Source organism: Nycticebus coucang, chromosome 20 (assembly GCF_027406575.1).
Source record: "Nycticebus coucang isolate mNycCou1 chromosome 20, mNycCou1.pri, whole genome shotgun sequence".
NCBI lineage: Eukaryota > Metazoa > Chordata > Mammalia > Primates > Lorisidae > Nycticebus > Nycticebus coucang.
Window position 1 is genome coordinate 48157097 of NC_069799.1, and position 21353 is coordinate 48178449.

The 21353-nt window shown below is 43.2% G+C and overlaps 1 protein-coding gene across 14 annotated transcripts in view; it reads left to right on the forward strand.

The window, feature by feature from the left end:
* The first annotated feature begins 4981 nt into the window (after positions 1-4981).
* ABI1 (abl interactor 1) overlaps positions 4982-21353 on the forward strand; it is a 116197-nt gene continuing 99825 nt past the window's right edge. For 13 of the 14 annotated variants that reach the window (XM_053573163.1, XM_053573164.1, XM_053573153.1 and 10 more), the window contains exon 1: positions 4996-5311. In XM_053573163.1, the coding sequence (XP_053429138.1) occupies positions 5195-5311 (117 nt within the window). In that variant the 5' untranslated portion in view covers positions 4996-5194. Of the gene's footprint in view, positions 5312-21353 lie in introns of all 14 variants that reach the window. The other variant, XM_053573149.1, reaches the window with a different exon arrangement.

Genomic DNA, 21353 nt, shown 5'->3' on the forward strand with positions numbered 1-21353 from the left:
GGAAGTGGCTTTGGAACTGCCTAATGAGTGAGGGTGGAGGAGTTTTGCGGTACATGCTAGAAAAAGCCTAGATAATTTTGAAGAGGAAATAGGAATAGGAACTTCCAGCTTCCAAAACTGAGAAATGAGCTTCTATTATTTAGCACACACCTTCAGTCCCAGCTACTCAGGAGGCTGGGGCAGGAGGATCCCTTGAGCCCAGGAGTCCAAGTCTTGGCAATATGGGGAGACTAAATCTTTCTTAAAAACAACAATAATGGCAACAAATTCCAGTATTTAAGCCACCCAGTCTTTGGCATTTTGTTCTAGTAGTCCTAGCACATCTTCCTCCCCCTGCTTTTTTTTTTTTCTGTAGTAGGTGATCATATCACACAGTGGTGGTGGTGGTGTGGAGCACAGGGAGGTGTAAGACCCCTGGTTTCTTTCGACTGTATCACAATGCTTCTCTACATTCTGGTTTGTTGACCACCCACTTTCAGTTTAGTGTCCTGGGCTGCCATGTTGTGAATTAACTTTGTGGAAGTCTGAAGTTTTTTTTTGTGACAGAGTCTCACTTTGTCATCCCTGATAGAGTGTCATGGCGTCATAGTTCACAGCAACCTCAACTCTTGGGCTCAAGTGATTCTTTTGCTTCAGCCTTCCGTGTAGCTGGGATTACAGGCGCCCACCACAATGCCTGGCTATTTTTAGAGACAGGATCTTGCTCAGTCTGGTCTTGAATTCCTGGGCTCAAGCAATCCACCTGCCCTAGCCTCCCACAGTGCTAGGATTACAGGGATGAGACACTGTGCCCAGCCTTAAGGCTGAGGTTTTCTAAGTGTGCAGTCTCACTCTTTGTGTGCCAGATAACAAGATCAGCAATTATGTACCAAAATAGTGCAAAGTATTATTTTGCTTGGCACATCTCTTAAACCCTTGGAAGTAAGGTCTTTATGATTGTCAGCATTCTGCTATTTCGGATGAAATACTTGAAATTTCGATTTCTCTTCACACCTTGTATGCAGAATTTGTAGTTACAAACTGTTTTTCCTGACCAAATCGATTAGCCTAACTAAATATCCATGAAATAAAATGTACAAGGACTGATTTATAATTCGAACCCTATGAATACATCATTACATGTAATGCAAATGGTGTTATTCTTTATTCTGTTGGAATTTCTTTGAAAGGCATTTCATTATTATTTATTTAAACAAAATCCACAGAAAAATACTAAATAAGGAGAATAAAAATGCACATTACAGGGGACAAGTTAAAAAAGTTAGCATAGGCTGGGCGCAGTGGCTCACACCTGTAATCCTAACACTCTACAAGGCTGTGGTAGGTGGACTGTTTGAGCTCAGGAGTTCAAGACCAGCCTGATCAAGAGTGAGACCTCCATCTCTACTAAAAACATAAAAATTGCCAGATTTCATGGCAGGCACCTATATTCTCAGTTACCTGGAAGGCTAAAGCAAGAGGAGCTCTTGAGCCCAAGAGACTGAGGCTGCTTTGAACTATGAAGATCCACAGCTCTCTATGCTGAGGGTGACAGAGTGAGACTGTCTCAATAAAAAAAAATAAAAATTAAGAATTATAGGTAGACTATTGAAAAAAGTTAGCATAATGCTTTTAATTTATTGCCACAATGTCTACCTATAATTCTTTCAAGTTTTTTTTTTTTAATTTTTTTATTGGTGCAGTTTGGCTGGGGTTGGGTTTGAACTCACCACCCTCAGTATATGGGGCTAGTACCCTACTCACTGAGCCACAGGCACCACCCTATAATTCTTAATTTTTTATTTTTTTTTTTTTGCAGTTTTTGGCTGGGGCTGGAACCCACCACCTCCAGCATATGGGCCTGGCACCCTACTTCTTTGAGCCATAGGGGCTGCCTTTTTTTTTTTTGAGACAGAATTTTACTATGTCACCCTGGGTAGAGTGCTGTGGTGTCACAGCTCAAACTCTTGGGCTTAAGCCATTCTCTTGTCTCAGCCTCCCAAGTAGCTGGGACTACAGGCGCCTGCCACAATGCCCAGCTATTTTTTGTTGCAGTTGTCATTGTTCTTTGGCAGGATTCAAACCCGCCAGCTCTGGTGTATGTGGCTGGTGCCCTAGCCACTGAGCTATAGGCGCCAAGCCTATAATTCTTAATGTTAACTCTTGACCATTTAGTCACCTTTATTACTTAGAAAAGCAAGTTGTCCCCTGTCTCTTTGGATGGTGTGACTTCATTACGTCAAAGACAGCAGAGATACGTAATTTTTTCCTTCTCTTTAATATTTGATTCCCCCCCCCCCTTTTCTTTAATAATTGAAGCAAAGGGTCTTTCTCTTGCCTGAACTTTCTTTGGTCAGCTTCATTATCGTATAATTTAGTTCCAATAAAATTCACATATTTTAAGTGTGCAATTCAGTTTTACAAATGTATACGGTCATGATCTAGTCTAGAACAGTTCTATTACTTCTAAAACTTCAATTGTGTGTCTTTGGAATTACCCTACCTCCACCATTCTGGCCTCTGGCAAAATATGATCTAATTTCTTTCTTCCTTTTTTTTTTTTCTTTGAGACAGTGTCTCACTTTGTCACCCTTGGTAGAGAGCTGTGGTGTCATAGCTCACAGTAACTCCAAACTCCTGGGCTCAAGCCATTCTCTTGCGTCACCCTCCTGAGCAGCTGAGACTACAGGAGCCTGTCACAATGCTGGGTTATTTTTAGAGATGGGGGTCTTCCTCTGGCTCTGGCTGGTCTCAGATTCCTGAGCTCAGGTAATTCACCTGCCTCAGCCTCCCAGACTACTAGGATTATAGGTGTGAACCACCATGCCTGGCTCTGATTTCTTTCTTTCTTTCTTTTTTTTTTTTTTAGAGACAGAGTCTCACTTTATCGCCCTTGGTAGGTGCTGTGGCGTTATAGCTCACAACCTCCAACTCCTGGGCTTAGGCGATTCTCTTGCCTCAGCCTCCCAAGTAGCTTGGACTACAGGTGCCCGCCACATCGCCCGGCTATTTTTTGTTGCAGTTTGGCTGGGGCTGGGTTCGAACCTCCCACCCTCAGTATATAGGGCTGGTGCCCTACCCACTGAGCCCCAGGCACCGCCCTAGCTCTGATTTCTATTACTTTAATTTTGCTTTTTCTAAAATTTCATGTAAGTGGAATCATACAGTGTATAATCTTTTCAGATCCATCTATGTTGTTTTGTGTATCAGTTTCTTTCTTTTTTTTTTGTAGAGACAGAGTCTCACTGTACTGCCTTCGGGTAGAGTTCCGTGGCGTCACACGGCTCACAGCAACCTCTAGCTCTTGGGCTTCAGCGATTCTCTTGCCTCAGCCTCCCGAGCAGCTGGGACTACAGGCGCCCGCCACAACACCTGGCTATTTTTTTGTTGTCATGGTTGTTTGGCAGGCCTGGGCTGGATTCAAACCCACCAGCTCTGGTGTATGTAGCTGGCGCCCTAGCTGCTGAGTTTCAGGCACTGAGCAGATTTGGTAACTTTTGAGTTCTATCACCAGTAAGCTTTTCAGTCTGGGGAGCTATTGTCCTTACAGCTGTAATAAATCAGATTTTATTCCAGGGGGACAAGAGGTGGTAAATACCTCTAAACCTGTAATTTAGGGCTTTAGTATCTGAGTTAGCACCACTCATGAATTTTTAAGTTATTAGAAAGACAAACTATAAACTCAGACACAATGGCCCCACTGGAGTTGGGAATGGGTGTTATCTGAATAAAGTCAGGTTTCCACTGGGTGCAGCACAAAGAAACTGGACATGGGTGGGCAGTGGACATTGTCCACTACAGACAACTAGTATGGGTAAAGGCCTGGGTACTACAGCAAGAGGAAAAGACAAATAAAACATTTTCTCTAAGTTTGGGGATAGAGACAAGAAAATAAACAAGCAAAAAGTCATGAATGTCAAATAGAAGGGCAAACAATGAGGAGCCCTTTTCTTCTGGGGTATAGGGTTTGGAGGGATAGTGTGGTTAGTTTTGCTGGTTGTCTGTAGAGTTCTCTTCTGTGGTTTATACTCCTGCTGCCGGACCCTTAGGGAGGAGGGTGATTACATGACCACAGTGAGGGTCCCTGATGCTGCCTCCCCTTGAGGGCTGATCCTTAACTCGTCCTCCCCCCCCCTTTTATTTTCTCTTTAACTTGTTCCCTGTAGGTGTTCTCAGTGACCTTTTCTTCAAATATGGACTTTAAAGTGATCTTTAGTTTCTTTTTTAGCCTTTGGTCAACACCTTTCATAGCCCATGGTATCAAAAGTATTTGATGTTCCTGTGAAAGTGAAAAGCCTGAAATTATAGGGCCTGTCAAAGCTTTCCAAAGCAATTGATAATAAAAAAAGAATGAAAACCAAAATGATTATGCACAAAGAAGTGAAATAATGTGTACATACCTTAAGTGTAGGAATATGCAAAGGAGAGTCAGAGAAAAAAAGGACAGGAGAGAACTAAACATATTTTGTGTTTATTTTAAAATTGTCTTTCAGTGTACCGAGTATCCTTATTCAACTTGTAGCCTCAGTGGGTAGTACCTGGCTTGGTACACGGCTAGCCATCAACAAATGTTTGCTAAATTTTAATGAATTGATGGGGGCGGAAGTTTAGAAAGTAAAGCCTGAGTCGCCTTATCGCTAAGCCCACAGAGGAAATAAAGATTTGGAGTTTTCCATATTCTACTCCTTTTTAGTACGTATCTAAATGGATGTCTCTGATTCACTGATATTTCCTAATTGACCAAGCTCTGCCAACTTTCACAGCCTTACCAGGAAACGATTTCATCGCCCAGAGTCACCCGGTGGCGCCACCTTCCGCAGTTGTGGGGAAACCGCGGCCTGACCACAGCCGCCCTCCGTCCGCGTTCTTTTAACGCCCCTCCCCGTCGTTTTTTCTAGGGGGGGCCTTTGGACGCATGCGCTCTAGACCAGACGCCTAGCTTATGAGAGACTACAATTCCCAGAAAGCATTGCTAACGAAGAAAAATCCCGTGGGTCGAGAGGAGAAATGAAGGCTCGCGAGACAACGAGATTCTGGCGGCTGCGCGCAGAGGGTGGAGGGAGTGAGGAGGAAGAGGAGGAGGTGCGCTCCCACAATACCAGGCGGGAGGGCGGGTAGGCGGTTTGTATCCGGGCAGTGAGGTGCTCGGAGCCTCGGCGGACCTTGCTGCCTTAGTCTCTTTAACGCGAGAGGAAGCGATGCAGAGGGGTGGAAAATGGCAGAGCTGCAGATGTTACTAGAGGAGGAGATCCCGTCTGGCAAGAGGGCGCTGATAGAGAGTTACCAGAACCTGACTCGGGTGGCGGACTACTGTGAAAACAACTACATACAGGTGAGGACGGGTGCGCGGGCGGCCGGCAAGCGCCGGCTTGGTCGGGGAGCCGCCGCCGAGTGAGCAGCCCGCCGCGCGGGGTGGGGAGCTGCCCCTGCCCGGCCCCGGCCCCGGCCCGGGCCAGGAAAGAGCGAGTGGCCCGGCTGGGGGGTCGGGCTGCGATCCAGGAAGTAGTGTGGAGGCTGAAACCCGTGGAAGGGGAAAGAGAAATTGGGCGAGGGAGCCGGGAGCCCGGCTCACCCCTGCTGTCCGCTTCCCCGGCAGGTTCGGCCCCCGGAGCCCCGCTGCCCCCGGCAGCCTCCCTCTCGCTCGCCGGGCGTCTGTCCCGGAGCCCCCCAGCTGCCGCCGCGCTGCCTCTGCGACCCAGGAGAGGGGTCCAGGAAGGGAAGAGAGGGGAGAGGAAAGGGCAGGCGCGAGGAGCCGGGAGAAGCCGCAGAAGGGAGAGGAAAAGCGGGGTGTGTGTCGGCGGAGGGTGCGGTGGGGGTGATTATGTCAGTTCAGCCCAGAGGGTGTGTCTTTTATTTATTTATTTATTTTAAAAAATTGTCATGAGTCACATTACACAGACCTCTCCGAGGAGAGGAGGAAGCGGGTGTGAGTGAGGAAGGGCGTTCGAGAGAAGTTAATCTTAAAATTCCCTTTAATTGAAGGTTTGTAAATTTGCCTGCCTGTCCGTTTTCAAGTAGGATCCCCCCCCCCCCGTCATTTTCACTTCCGCCCCCCCGTTATGTATTTTAGGGGTTGTTAGGACTGGTAAATGATAAAACACGAATTATTAACTACTTGGAAAAATGTCTTAAACGCTCTCTCTTCCCCCAAAAGTTCTTGCTCTGTAGGCTTCATGAGTAACCTAAAATAGAATGGTGTCGTGGCCGTTGCTTATTTTCTGAGGTTTCTCTCTTTCCAACCTAAGTAAATATAGAACAGGAATCCAAAAAGATTAACGAACATGTATTTAGCCTTTGAACTACAATGTGGAAAATATCTGTTGTTGTAAATTAGAAAATTCCTGGGACCTTATCGATGACAGATGCTTGCTTGTTCGTGTTTATTTTAATGATTGGAAGTGCATTGTGTGTGGTAGTTATTTTGTAGGTCTTTATGTAAACCAACAGTTTGCAGTAGAAGCAAATAAAATAGCAGAGCCCTTTGTATTAATGGCACCAAAAATACCCTTGTTATTGGCAAGGCGAGACCAAAACGTGCTTTGAAAGGTTAGGGTTATTGCAATTCAGAATTATTTATAGAAATGCCTCCCATGTGGTTATCATTTTGAAAAGCACCAGTAGTTTCTGTGTTGGCAAATGCTTTTCCTCTTTATTTTTAGAGGGAGATACTGTTTTCAGAATATTTTGAATATTTCTCAGTTTCCACATTAGTAACATAATATCTTCAGTAGCACTACTAGGAATTTATCTTGGTGATTTTTTTTCAGGCTTTTACTTCAGGAATTCTACTGATAACTAAACTTGTTGAATTCTGTCATGTCTACTGTATTACTTGTTTTTTCAGACTTCATATTTAGCCTTTAAGAAAGGCATTTAAAAATCTAGTAGGAACGTGGATATAGTTTGTGAATAGACAAGTGATCTTGTGGTTTATCCGTATTACAAATATGCCACTTTTATTCAACTTCACATGAATAGCCTTGAAATTGAGAACCTCAATTTACTGAAAAGATTTTGAAAGTCAAAGGGAGAGTACAGGAAGTTAAATTTCCTCCATTCCAGAAAAGTCATTTCTTCTATTTAGAAGTCAGCAGATAAGTACTTCATAAAGGGGTGGCTTCTGTTTGTTTTGCATGTTGAGAAATCTGACAAGTATATGGTGTGGTAACTGCTGTGTGTTGGCAATAGTTAGTAAGCGGTAAACATGTTTTAACCTGCCTGTTTACTATATATTTTTTCCAGATAATTGTATGCTGTAATGCTTTCTCTCCCCTCCCTGACCCCTGTTCTTTACCCCCTCCTGTCACCATCATGTAACATTTTAAAACTGCATTGCTCATATGTATATTAAGATAAATCTTATTTCTTATGTAGTCTCTCACTTAAAAAAGTATTAGTATGGTAGTGCCACGAGACACAGTTACTGGTCTTAAGTTCCCCAATTTTTTTTCTAGACAGGGTCTAGCTCTGTCATCCAGCTGGATGGAGTGTGGTAGTGTGGTCATAGATAGCTTGCTGCAGCCTCATGCTCCTGGGCTCAAGGAATTCTATCTTGGTCTCCTAAGTAGTTGGGACTACAGGTGCATTGCATACCACCATGTCTTGCTGATTTTTTTTTTTAACATTTGTAGAGAGGATGTCCTGCTATGATAGCTCAGGCTGGTGCTGAACTTCTGGCCTCTATATACTCCACCTTGATCTCTCCCAAGTTTTATGATTACAAGTGTGAACCACTATGCCTGGCCCCAAGTTTTTTTTGATGGACTTAAAAGCTGACACCAGTAAGGTATTCTGATCTTATTGAAGAATCATGAAAGAAAAATTCACATATAGCAATGATTATCTCAATATGTTAGTAACCTGTAAAGTTTGGGCTACATGATTTAGGCCACTAGTTGCCTTGCTAAGGGGCTTAGACTGAATCAGGCTCACACAAGCTGAGAAAATGATGTGGAAGTTGATGTGGTAGGTGGTAGCACTAGAAATAGCCACTCGAGTGTCTATTGATATCTTTCCATATCCTTTTTCTATGACCTTTATTGGGTGATAACTAATACTCTTCGTAAATAAACCTCTCAAGGGAAGTAGGCAGTCACTTGTGTTTTGAGGATTTCTTTATAGCCAAAGTGAGTTAAGTTGTTGCTTAGGAACTTAGGTCTCTTTCATATTAAGAATTCAATTTTTATTTTGTTGCTTTCCTATAGTTTAAAAGTTCACTCTGGTTTAGTTGAATTTTTTAGCTGTACTGCAGTTGAGTCCTTGGCACACTTTAATAGCTCTTTGTGTCCTGTTGACTTCATTAATTGTATTATTCACTACAAAACTTCTCAAAGGATTTCACTACCTTAAGGAGGTCAGTATTTTTTTTTTTTTTTTTTGTAGAGACAGAGTCTCACTGTACCGCCCTCGGGTAGAGTGCCGTGGTGTCACACGGCTGACAGCAACCCCAACTCTTGGGCTTACGCGATTCTCTTGCCTCAGCCTCCCGAGCAGCTGGGACTACGGGCACCTGCTACAATGCCCGGCTATTTTTTTGTTGCAGTTTGGCTGGGGCTGGGTTTGAACCCGCCACCCTCGGCATATGGGGCCGGCGTCCTACTCACTGAGCCACAGGCGCCGCCCAGGAGGTCAGTATTTTAAAGTTGCTATGGGATAAATGATATTAAAAATAGAAAGTATTGGGTGGCCCCTGTGGCTCAGTGAGCAGGGTGCCGCCCCCATATACCGAGGGTGGCGGGTTCAAACCCGGCCCCGGCCAAACTGCAACCAAAAAAAAGCCAGGTGTTGTGGCGGGCGCCTGTAGTCCCAGCTACTCGGGAGGCTGAGGCAGGAGAATCGCCTAGGTCCAGGAGTTGGAGGTTGCTGTGAGCTGTGTGACGCCACGGCACTCTACCGAGGGCGATAAAGTGAAACTCTGTCTCTACAAAAAAAAAAAAAAAAATAGAAAGTATTTTCGGGTGGCACCTGTGGCTCAGTGGGTAGAGCGCCGGCCCCATATACTGAGGGTGGCAGGTTCAAACCCAGCCCCGGCCAAACTGCAACAAAAAATAGCCAGGTGTTGTGCCAGGCGTCTGTAGTCCCAGCTACTCAGGAGGCTGAGGCAAGAGAATCGCCTAAGCCCAGGAGTTGAAGGTTGCTGTGAGCCGTGACGCCATAGCACTCTACCGAAGGCAACAAAGTGAGACTCTGTCTCTAAAAATAAAAAATAGAAAGTATTTTTATTTTTATTTATTTATTTATTATTATTATTTTTTTGTAGAGACAGTCTCACTTTATGGACCTCCGTAGAGTGCGGTGGCCTCACACAGCTCACAGCAACCTCCAACTCCTGGGCTTAAGCGATTCTCTTGCCTCAGCCTCCCGAGTAGCTGGGACTACAGGTGCCCGCCACAACGCCCAGCTATTTTTTGGTTGCAGTTTGGCCGGGGCCGGTTTGAACCCTTCATCCTCGGTATATGGGGCTGGCGCCTTACCGACTGAGCCACAGGCGCCGCCCAGAAAGTATTTTCATATGGACATTTATTTTGGACATTTGGAAAAACATTCTTTTTGTTTTTTCCATCTTTCGTCTGATATAACCAGAGTGCATTTTTTGGTGGATTATATTAAGGACGGTCACTCCTTAAGTTGAACACACTTACTCACCTAGCCAATTCTCTCTGCCCTACCTTAGGTCCATACTGCCTTTGTTAAGGAACTATTTTGGAGAGTAGGTAGGAAAGCTAAGTGAATAGAAACTGCTTAAGGTTTCTCAGGATGCAGATTGCTAGGATGGAGCAGTCTTCCATACAGCTTAACTTTTTAACTTAATTTTCCTGCCTGGAATTCTACCAACAAGAACTTCATTTGGCTTAGCAAGTATGTTCTGTAGTGTGAGTATGCAGGAGAAATCATCATGGTTATGTTATGGTGAGCTTCTTAGTTTAGCTTGCTTTCCTTCTCCCATAATGTTTGCTCAGTTGTACACATTTGATCTTGGAAAGGATTTGAGAAGTTGGGTGGTGGGGGTGGGTGAAAGCTAACTTTTCTGATACTGTACGGTTTATGCCAGTTTTATAAACTGTGTCACAATTATAATAACCTCTTTGATTTTTCCTCTTTGGGGGATAACAGATGAACAGTCTGAAGTTCAGAGATGTTAGTTCAGTATCTAGCCTGAAGTTCAGTAGCTTGTATGAGACAGTACCTGGAATCAAACCTAGGTTTTCTTTTCTTCCTTTGTTTTTTTTTTTTTTTTTTTTTTTTTGAGACAGAGTCTCACTTTGTCACCCTTTGCAGGGTGCTGTGGCATCATAGTTCACAGCACCTCAAACTCCTGGCCTTAAGCGATTCTCTTGCCTCAGCCTCCCAAGTAGCTGTGACTATAGGCCCCCCCCCCCCAACGCCTGACTATTTTTGGAGACAGGGTCTTTCTCTGGCTAAGGCTGGTCTCTTAACTGGTAAGCTCAGGCAGTCCATCCACCTCAGCCTCCAAGAGTGCTGGGATTACAGTGGTGAGCCACCTCGCTCCGTACCAAATCTAGGTTTTATATTTATTTATTTGTTTATATTATATCTGACTCCAAACCTTAAATTCCTTTTAATAAATTCTGAACAGGGTGCTTATTACAACATGGAGGGTAAAATGAATGTATGAAGAGGGTAATAGACAAAGGTAGAGAGCAATATAATTGCCTCTATATTTTTTTTTTTGGCCAGGGCTGGGTTTGAACCCATCACCTCCGGCATATGGGGCCGGTGCCCTACTCTGTTGAGCCACAGGCGCCACCCATAATTGCCTCTATTATTATCTATACCTGCTTTGTCAACTCTCTGCTGATCCATTTGTATATCTTTTTTTTTGCAGTTTTTGGCCAGGGCTGGGCTTGAACCCACCACCTCTGGCATATGGGACCAGCGCCTTACTCCTCTGAGCTACAGGCGCCGCCCCATTTGTATATCTTTAATTCCTACAAATTCCCCATGATAGGCATTGCTCTCATATACTATACATGTGGAAATTAGGACTTAGAAAAGTTAAATAGGCTCAGCGCCCATAGCACAGTGGTTGCTGCGCTAGCCACATACACCGAAGGTGGCAGGTTTGAGCCTGGCCTGGGCCAGCTAACCCACAATGACAACTGCAACAAAAAATAGCCAGGTGTTGTGGCGGGTGCCTGTGGTCCCAACCGCTTGGGGGACTGAGGCAAGAGAATTGCTTGAGCCCAAGAGTTTGATGTTGCTGTGAGCTGTGACGCTATGGCATTCTATCAAGGGTGACATGGTGAGACTCTGTCTCAAAAAAAAAAAAAAAAAAAAGTTAAATAAATTTTGTTTTGTCTTATAGTTATAATTGCCAATGAAGATCTGTCTTAACTCTGACAGATTACATAGGCTGTGTTCTTTCCATACTATGCTGTTTCCACATAAATCTGGAATTCAAGACTAGTTCAGGAATGTGGTAAGATAAATAGAATAGGCTTTTTTTTTTGAGACTGAGTCTCACTATGTCACCCTCAGTAGAGTGCTATGGTGTCACAGCTCACAGCAACCTCAAACTCTTGGGCTTAAGTGATTCTCTTGCCTCAGCCTCCCAAGCAGCTGGGACTACCGGTGTCTACCTCAACGCCTGACTATTTTTTGTTGCAATTGTCATTGTTGTTTAGCTGGCCTGGGCGGGGTTTGAACCCACCTGTCTGCATGTATGTGTCCGGCACCATAATCACTGTGCTACAGGCACCAACCCCTAGAATAGGCTCTTGATAGGCAAATCTCCTGGACTTAAGTGATTCTCTTGCCTCAGCTTCCCAAGTAGCTGGGACTACATGGGACTACAGGTGCTCGCCACAATGCCCCGCTATTTTTGGTTGTAGTTGTCGTCGTTTGGCAGGCCCAGGCTGGATTTGTATCCACCAGCTCCCATGTCTTAGCTGCTTGAGCTACAGGCGCTGAGCCTTACCATTCTTTCTTTTTTTTTTTTTAAATCAATTTCTCCCCTTTTTACAGATGAGGAAATTACAAACAGAAAATTTACCCAACTTGCCCAAGATGGCTTAGATCTTTGTTTCTTTTGAAGTGCATTCTGAGTTTCAAGTTGTGAATATAAGAAGAGGTATGTTTGTTAATTTGGGGACTTGCCTGTATCACCCCAAATTATAGTCGAAGTCTTGGCACTTGAGTATTTTTATCCAAAATGCTTGGTACTAAAAGTGTTTCGGATTTCAGATTTACTTCGGATTTTGGAATATTTGCATTATATATACTTAACAGTTAAGTATCCATAGTCTGAAAATCTGAAATTGGAAATGCTCCAGTTTGAACTTTTCCTTTTTAGTGTCTTTCTGACAATCAGAAAGTTTCGAATTTTGGAGGATTTTGAATTTCAGATTAGGGCTTCTGATCCTGTATAGGAATTATAGGTTAGTTTTTTTTTTTTTTTTTGTAGAGACAAAGTCTCACTTTATGGCCCTGGGTAGAGTTCCGTGGCCTCACACAGCTCACAGCAACCTCCAACTCCTGGGCTTAAGCGATTCTCTAGCCTCAGCCTCCCAAGTAGCTGGGACTACAGGCGCCCGCCACAACGCCCGGCTATTTTTTGGTTGCAGTTTGGCTGGGGCCGGGTTTGAACCCGCCACCCTCGGTATATGGGGCCGGTGCCTTACCGACTGAGGCACAGGCGCCACCCTGTAGGTTAGCTTTTCATCGATCTCCCTGCATCTTTTTCTTTTCCATGCATCCTTTACTGTTTTGTTGTTGTTAATTCTGAATCATTGTTGCAATTGTGATAAGTAATTTTGCAGAGGAATTAACAGAGGTTAACAAAAAAATGTCTTGAAATATTTTGGGTAGATCTGATTTCAGTACAAACTGGGTTTGAGGAAAGAGACAAAATGATTGAGGGTAAGATAGACTGAAATGGTTAGTTTAGAATTCTTAAAATTGCACTTCAAAGTTTGAGTAAAACAGTGGCTAGCAAAGTTAGAGATAAAGGTTAGAAATGTAAATGAATAATTTACATTATTGGATAATTTTATGGAAGCGCCTCAGTTAATTGTTAAATTGACCCATAGTAAGTTGCAACAATGGGCCGACTGGAGCAGGATCTGATCTAGCATATCAGTTCTTTTTTTTTTTTTTTTTTCTTTGCAGTTTTTGCCCGGGGCTGGGTTTGAACCCACCACTTTTGGTATATAGAGCCAGTGCCCTACTCCTTGAGCCACAGGCGCCATCCAGCATATCAGTTCTTATTAAACTTGGTATCACAGAATATCCTATCAGTTTTTGCTAGTGCTTTCAAAGAAAATGCTGAATATTTATTTATCATTATTATTATTATTTTTTTTTTTTTTGCAGTTTCTGGCCAGGGCTGGGTTTGAACCCGCCACCTCTGGCATATGGGGCCAGCGCCCTACTCCTTTGAGCCATACTCCTTTATAGTTCTAAAATATAGAACTATATTTTATTTGAAAGTTTTGTTTTTTTTTTGGAGACAGAGTCTCATTTTATCACCCTTGGTAGTGTGCTGTGGCATCTTAGCTCACAGTAACCCCAATCTGACATCCTCTTGCCTCAGCCTTCCAAGTAGCTGGGACCACAGGTGCCAGCCACAATACCTGGCTATTTTTTAGAGACAGGGGTCTCACTCTTGCCCAGGCTGGTCTTGAACTCCTGAGCTCAGGCAATCCACCCACCTCAGCCTCCCAGAGTGCTAGGATTATAGGTGTGGGCTGAAAGTTTGTTTTAAAACTAATGTCCTCTTCCCTTTTTTTTTTTTTTTTTTTAGAGACAGAGTTTCACTTTATTGCCCTCGGTAGAGTGCTGTAGCATCACAGCTCACAGCAACCTCTCAACTCCTGGGCTAAGGCGATTCTCTTGCCTCAGCCTCCCTAATAGCTGGGACTACAGGTGACCGCCAGAACCTGCGGCTATTTTTTTGTTGCAGTTTGGCCAGGGCCGGTTTGAACCCGCTACCCTCAGTATATGGGGCCGACACTCTACCCACTGAGCCACAGGCGCCGCCCTCTTTTTTCTTTTGTAACTGTAATACTAATAAGAGCTTTACATGTATTTTTGTCTACTCTTGGTCTGTTTAGATCTTTAGTGTGAGCGAATGTCTGTCTTTTTGAGAGTTTTAAAGAAAATGGTTGTAATAATTCCTCAGGACACTTTATGATTCCTCTTATGTGATTCTGCTTTCTCTAGTTGAATCTGATAGCTGAGGAATCCTTATAGTACTGTGGAAAAGAAATATTTGAGCAATTGGGAATCTGCCATGTGGCCATTTACAGTAACATTTATCTTCAGTGAAATTATGTCTTAAGAATTTGACATTTGTGAGTGCATAGTCAAGAATATATTAGCTAGAAAGGAAGAAGGGTATTATCCAAAAATATTTGGACAAAGGATTAAATCAAACATTAGGATATTATACAGATATAACTCCATAAAATCTATTAAAATAGTGTTATAAGGCAAAAAAAAGTAAGGCAAAATAATGACTAAACGATAATTCTGAGGCATTTAAAAATTTTTGATTAGGGAGGTTATATTTTCTAATGTGTGGATTGTAATATTTATTGAAATTACAGTTTGATTTTAGAAATAATAGACAAATTCTAGAACTATAAACTTTTTAGATCTTAATATTTAATAAGACACCGTGCTACAAAATAAGAGATTCACCCCACCCCCACCCCCCAGTTTTTAGCTGGGGCTGGGTTTGAACCTGCCAACTCTGGCATATGGGGCCTGTGCCCTACCCCTTTGAGCCACAGGTGTCGCCCCCAAAATAAGAGATTTTTAAAAATAGTACCTCATGGAGAAGGTAATAAACTAGGAAAATAGCAATTATTGCATTTTGTTTTTATTTTATTTTAATTAACTAATGAATTAGTTTATTTGAGACAGAGTCTCACTCTGTTGCCCTGGGTAGAGTGCTGTGGTGTCATTGCTCATAGTAATCTCAAACTCCTGGGCTCAAGTGATCCTCCTTCCTTAGCCTCCTGAATAGCTAGGACTATAGGCATTTTGCACATGCTCTGCTGATTTTTTCTATTTTTAGTAGAGATGGGATCCAGATCTTGTTCAGCTGGTCTTGAAGTACTGAGCCCAAACAATCCTACCTTGGCCTCCCAGAGTACTAGGATGACAGGTGCGAGCCACCCAGCTGGCCTGGATTTATTTATTTATTTATTTATTTTCAGTTTCTGGCTGGGGCTGGGTCCGAACCCACCACTTCCTGCATATGGGGCCAGTGCTCCACCCCTTTGAGCCATAGGCGCCACCCTGGCCTGGATTTTATTTTCAAAGGAAATACCTGACTAGATTGTTTTTTAGTACTGGCACTCTTTTTCAACCCAAGTAAGTACTTATGACCTTGAATCTACGAATTTTCTCCATTTACAAAATAAAATTTAGGTGTGGTACAGTGGTTCATGCTTGTGATCCTAGCACTCTGGGAGGCCAAGGTGGGTGAATTGCTAGAGCTCAGGAGTTTGAGACCAGCCTGAGCAAGAGCAAGATGCCCATCTTTAAAAGTAACCGGGTGTTGTGGTGGGGCTTCTCTAGTCCTGGCTGCTCTAGAGCTTGAGGAAAGAGGATCACTTACGCCTAAGAGTTTGAGGTTGCTGCGAGCTGTGACGCCAGATCACTCTACTGGGAGATGACAAAGTGAGACTGTGGCTCCAAAAACAACTTTCTCAGAAATACAGTAGACACTCTACTGTAGATCACCCGAGTCTGTAACAAATTAATCAACATACGGAGGTGATCAACATTTAAGAAACTAGGCCTGCTGTACTGATAGGTGAAAATTAGGTCAACCTAAGGTGGTCAGTCAAATCCTAGTCAACTCCATAGTCAACTATGGAGAGTTTACTGTAGTTGGTAATGAACCAGTGTTTGTGAAGAAAATCTGAAAGCCAAACAAAGCATACTAAATTATGTGTATAGCTTGAGCAACCCAAATCTGAAATCTGCAAACTCTGAAATTTTTTAAGTGTGGATATGATGCCCCAAGTGGAAAATATAACACCCGACCTCATGTGATGGGTTGAAGCCAAAGCTTTGTTTCCTGTACAAAATTATTAAAAATATTGCATAAAATTTTCCTTAGGCTATGTTTGTAAGGTAGATAAGGTATATATGAAATCTGAATACATTTTGTGTTTAGGCTTGGATCCCATCCCCAGATACCTCATTATGTATATGTAAATCCAAAATCGGAAAAAAATGTGCATCTGAAATGCTTCTGCTCCCAAGTATTTGGGATAGGAAATACTCAACCTGTATATGTGGTCAAATGGATTCTAATTTTGATATGCACCTGTACTTAAGAAATTCCTTACATGTAGATGTTCGACAAATGTTTGTGTCACTGAGTTTAATGTTGACTGTAAAATATTGGTAGGAACATCTCAAAGCTTAAGGTATAAGGAAACTAAGTCTTATTTTACTAGTTATTAGCATAGTAATTAAAATAATTATGGAAAATTCCAAGCATATTCAGAAATGGAAATAATAGTACAGTGAACCTCATGTTTTTTACCTAGCTTCAGTAATTATCAATTCATGGTTAGTCTTTCAACTATATTCTCTTATCTCCTCACCATTAGTGTAAAACACATCTTTGACAGATTATTTTATTCATAAATATTTCACTATGTATCTCTAAAGGAAGATAAAAGATAAAAAGGATAAAAGTTATCTTCTGTAACTTTTACATGTGGGGAAAAAAGTTAGTGACTGTTAACTCAATGTATTTTTTTTTTTTTTTTGGGAGACAGAGTTTCACTTTGTCACTCTTGGTAGAGTGCCCTGGCACAGCTCATAGCAACCTCAAACTCCTGGGCTTGGGCGGTGCCTGTGGCTCAGTGGGTAGGGCGCCGGCCCCATGTACTGAGGATGATGGGTTCGAACCTGGCCCTGGCCAAACTGCAAAACAAAAAAATAGCCGGGCGTTGTGGCAGGTGCCTGTAGTCCTAGCTCCTCAGGAGGCTGAGTCAAGAGAATCACCTAAGCCCAGGAATTGGAGGCTGCTGTGAGCTATGCAGCCACAGCACTGTACTGAGGGTGATAAAGTGAGATTCTGTCTTAAAAAAAAAAACTCCTGGGCCCAAGTGATTCTCTTGCTTCAGCCTCCCAAGTAGCTGGGACTACAGGCATCCACCACAATACCTGGCTATTTTTTGTTGCAGTTGTCATTGTTTTTTAGTAGGCCCAGGCTGGATTTGAACCTGCCAGTCTCAGTGTATGTGGCTGCTGCTGTAACGACTGTGCTACGGTCACTGAGCCAACTCAATGTATTTGTGATAAAAAGGAACAGAAAGCTTTATAGTAGATAATATATTTTATTTATTCAATTTATAACTTTTTTTTTTTTTTGTAGAGACAGGGTCTCACTTTATGGCCCTCGGTACAGTGCCGTGGCCTCACACAGCTCACAGCAACCTCCAACTCCTGGGCTTAGGCGATTCTCTTGCCTCAGCCTCCCGAGTAGCTGGGACCACAGGTGCCCGCCACAACGCCCAGCTATTTTTTTGGTTGTAGTTTGGCCGGGGCCGGGTTTGAACCCGCCACCCTTGGTATATGGGGCCGGCGCCCTACCGACTGAGCCACAGGCGCCGTCTTTTTTTTTTTTTTTTTTTTTTTTTTTTGAGATAGAGTCTCAAGCTGTCACCCTGGGTAGAGTGCCGTGGCATCACAGCTTACAGTAACCTCCAGCTCTTGGACTTAAGAGATTCTCTTGCCTCAACCTCCCAAGTAGCTGGGACTACAGGCGCCTCCAACAACGCAAGGTTGGCTATTTTTTTTGTTGCAGTTGTTGTTTTAGCTGGCCCCGGCGAGGTTTGAACCCGCTAGCTTCAGAGTTTGTGGGTTCTAATCGTATGTATGTAAACATATGATTAGTTTACGTAGTTTGCTTTTCTAAGATTAAAGCCCTTTACCCAGGAAGTTTGCAGTATAGTTGTGCAATGTGCCTGTTGGGTGGGAATTTACCCAGCCGCCCTCACACTTGAATTTGAGTTTTTTCTCTTTTGTGAGCATGTAGATGTTAATCTACTGGTTCTAATTAAGTACTGAGTACACGTGGTGCTTGTTTTTCCATTCTTGTGATACTTCCCTTAAAAGAACGTTCTCCAGGGCAACGCCTGTGGCTCAGTGGGTAGGGTGCCAGCCCCATATACTGAGGGTGGCAGGTTCGAACCTGGCCCTAGCCAAACTGCAACAACAAAAATAGCCAGGCGTTGTGGTCTCAGCTACTCGGGAGGCTGAGGTAAGAGAATCGCCTAAGCCCAGGAGTTGGAGGTTGCAGTGAGCTGTGTGACGCCACGGCACTGTACCGAGGGCGACAAGGTGAAACTCTGTCTCTAAAAAAAAAAAAACAAAAAGAAAGAACATTCTCCAAATTCATCTAGTTTGCAGCTAATTTTTTTCTTCTTTTAAGAGACAGAGTCCCATTTTATTGCCCTTAGTAGAGTGCGGTGGTGTCACAGCTTACAGCAACCTCTAACTCCCTGGCTTAGGCGATTCTCTAGCTACAGGACCCCGCCAGAACTCCTGGCTATCTTTTTTTGTTGTTGTTGTCGCAGTTTGGTCCGTGCCGGGTTCGAACCCTCCACCCTCGGTATATGGGGCTCTGGTGCCCTAACCACTGAGCCACAGGTACCACCCAGTTTGCAGCTAATTTTTTTTTTTTTTTTGTAGAGACAGAGTCTCACTTTATGGCCCTCGGTAGAGTGCCGTGGCCTCACCCAGCTCATAGCAACCTCCAACTCCTGGGCCTAAGCGATTCTCTTGCCTCAGCCTCGCGAGTAGCTGGGACTACAGGCGCCCGCCACAACGCCCGGCTATTTTTTGGTTGCAGTTTGGCCGGGGCCGGGTTTGAACCCGCCACCCTCGGTATATGGGGCTGGCACCTTACCAACTGAGCCACAGGCACCGCCAGTTTGCAGCTAATTTTATTGGTGATTCCTGACATAGGTTGATTAAATAAAATATAGCTATATTAGGAAATTAGAGATTAAAATATAGCTGTATTGGGAAATTAGAGAGGGTATCTTCCATGTATACATGTCTAAGGAGAAGGAAAAGGCTCTGAGGGGAAAAACTTTTCTGAGGGTAATGTGGCTAGAGGGTAGTTCTTTGGAGAGATTACTAGGGTTAGATTACCTAAGGCATTGTAGGTCATGTGAATAGGTTAGATTTTATCTAAGTGTGATAGGGTTATCATTGGAGTACTTGATTTAATTCTTAAAGAATCACTTAGACTACTGAGTGGAAAATAGGTGAAGGGAAGGCAAGAGCAGAATCAATCAGCAGGGAGGGTATGTACAGTAAGTATGGGTATTGTAGTAGAATTAGATCAGTGGGATATTTTTAAGGCAGAGCTTAATAGGACATGTTATTGGATTGGGTGTTGGGTATGAGGTAGAGAAATCTAAGGATGACTCTTAGTTTGAAATTTTTTCCTAAGCATGTGGATAGATGGTGGCAGATGGGGTGGGGGTAAGGATATTAAGAGTTCTGTTTTGGATATGCTAAGTATGAGATGCCAATAGACAACTGGGTAGATAGTCCAGATAGCTATTCTGAAGCTGAAAGAGGACTCAAGAGTTAGAGATCAACATATTGGTGTTATCACAGAATAACAGATCAGTGTTGTTCCATAGAAATATAATGCAAATCACAGGCGGCGCCTGTGGCTCAGTGAGTAGAGCGCCGGCCCCATATGCCAAGGGTGGCGGGTTCAAACCCAGCCCCTGCCAAACTGCAACAAAAAAATAGCCGGGCGTTGTGGCGGGCGCCTGTAGTCCTAGCTGCTCAGGAGGCTGAGGCAAGAGTATCACATAAGCCCAAGAGCTGGAGGTTGCTGTGAGCCGTGTGACGCCACGGCACTCTACCAAGGGTGGTAAAGTGAGACTCTGTCTCTACAAAAAAAAAAGAAATATAATGCAAATCACATATTATAATTAAAACATTTTTTCATAGTCACATTAAGAAAAAAAGTATTTTTTTTTTTTTTTTTGTAGATACAGAGTCTCACTTTACCACCCTTGGTAGAGTGCTGCGATGTCACAGGACTCACAGCAACCTCCAGCTCTTGGGCTTTCGTGATTCTCCTGCCTCAGCCTCCCGAGCAGCTGGGACTACAGGCGCCCGCCACAACGCCCGGCTATTTTTTGGTTGCAGTTCAGCCGGGGCCGGGTTTGAACCCGCCACCCTTGGTATATGGGGCCGGCACCCTACTCACTGAGCCACAGGCGCCACCCAGAAAAAAAGTATTTTAAAGAAACGAGATCTCTTGCTATGTTGCTCAGGCTGGCTTTGAACCTCAGGCTCCCAAGTAACTGCTGATGCTTAGGACTACAGGTGCGTGCTGCTGCACCTGGCTGAAATTCATTTTAATAACATATTTAACAGTGCATCTAAAATATAATTATTTTAATAAGCAATCAATATAAATATAGTTACATATCACTTAACGCTGAGGATAGATTCTGAGAAATATATCATTAGCTGATTTTGTGATGCAAACATTATAGAATGTATTTACACAAACCTAAATGGCATAGTGTATTGCTTTTAGGCTATAAACCTGTATGGCATGTTACCATACTGAATATGGCAGGTAACTGTCATACAATAATAAATATTTGTGTAAAACACAGAAAAGGTACAATAAAAATGTGGTAAGGCATCACCATTGTGTATGTGGTCTTTTGTTGACTAAGATATGCAGCAGAAGGCTGTAGTTCATTAATGGGATATTTGACTCTTTTTTTCTTTTCTTTGTATTCTTTGGAATCAGATGTATACAGTACATCTTAATTGAGACATGATAGTAAAAAACTGGTAGGATTATGGATGGGAAATTCTATAGTAGTAAAAGATAGTGGGAATCAAGGTGCTAGAATAAGGAAACTCTACAGATAGAAGTTGGGTGTTGACAGTGTTGGATTTTTGAAGTCTATATTGGAAATGGTGTAAAGACTTTGGGAGCTTTGCCTGTGGTGAAATAAAAATGGAAGAAACAAGTGACAGAGAGGCAGGGGTTTTGGATAGGTCATCTAAGTGAAGGTTGAGATTGCAAAGAATAATGATAGGAGTAGTGGTGGTTACTAAGATCTTACTGTACTTAGTGAAGGAAGGGAGTGATGGGGAGGTTGGTAGATCACAGTAAAAAGGAGGTTACTTCCTTAGAGATCTTTTTCCTATCCCACCAGGTCTGTTTATACCCTGGATACTATGTTAAACACTTCCTTAGACTCATATATTTCCTCTGCAGCGTTCATTACACCTGTTAGACACTTACTTAATTCCAGTCTCCAAGAAGGCGGTACCAAGTTTGGTTTTTATATTGCCAGTGCCTCTCCAATGCTCTTTTTTTATTATTT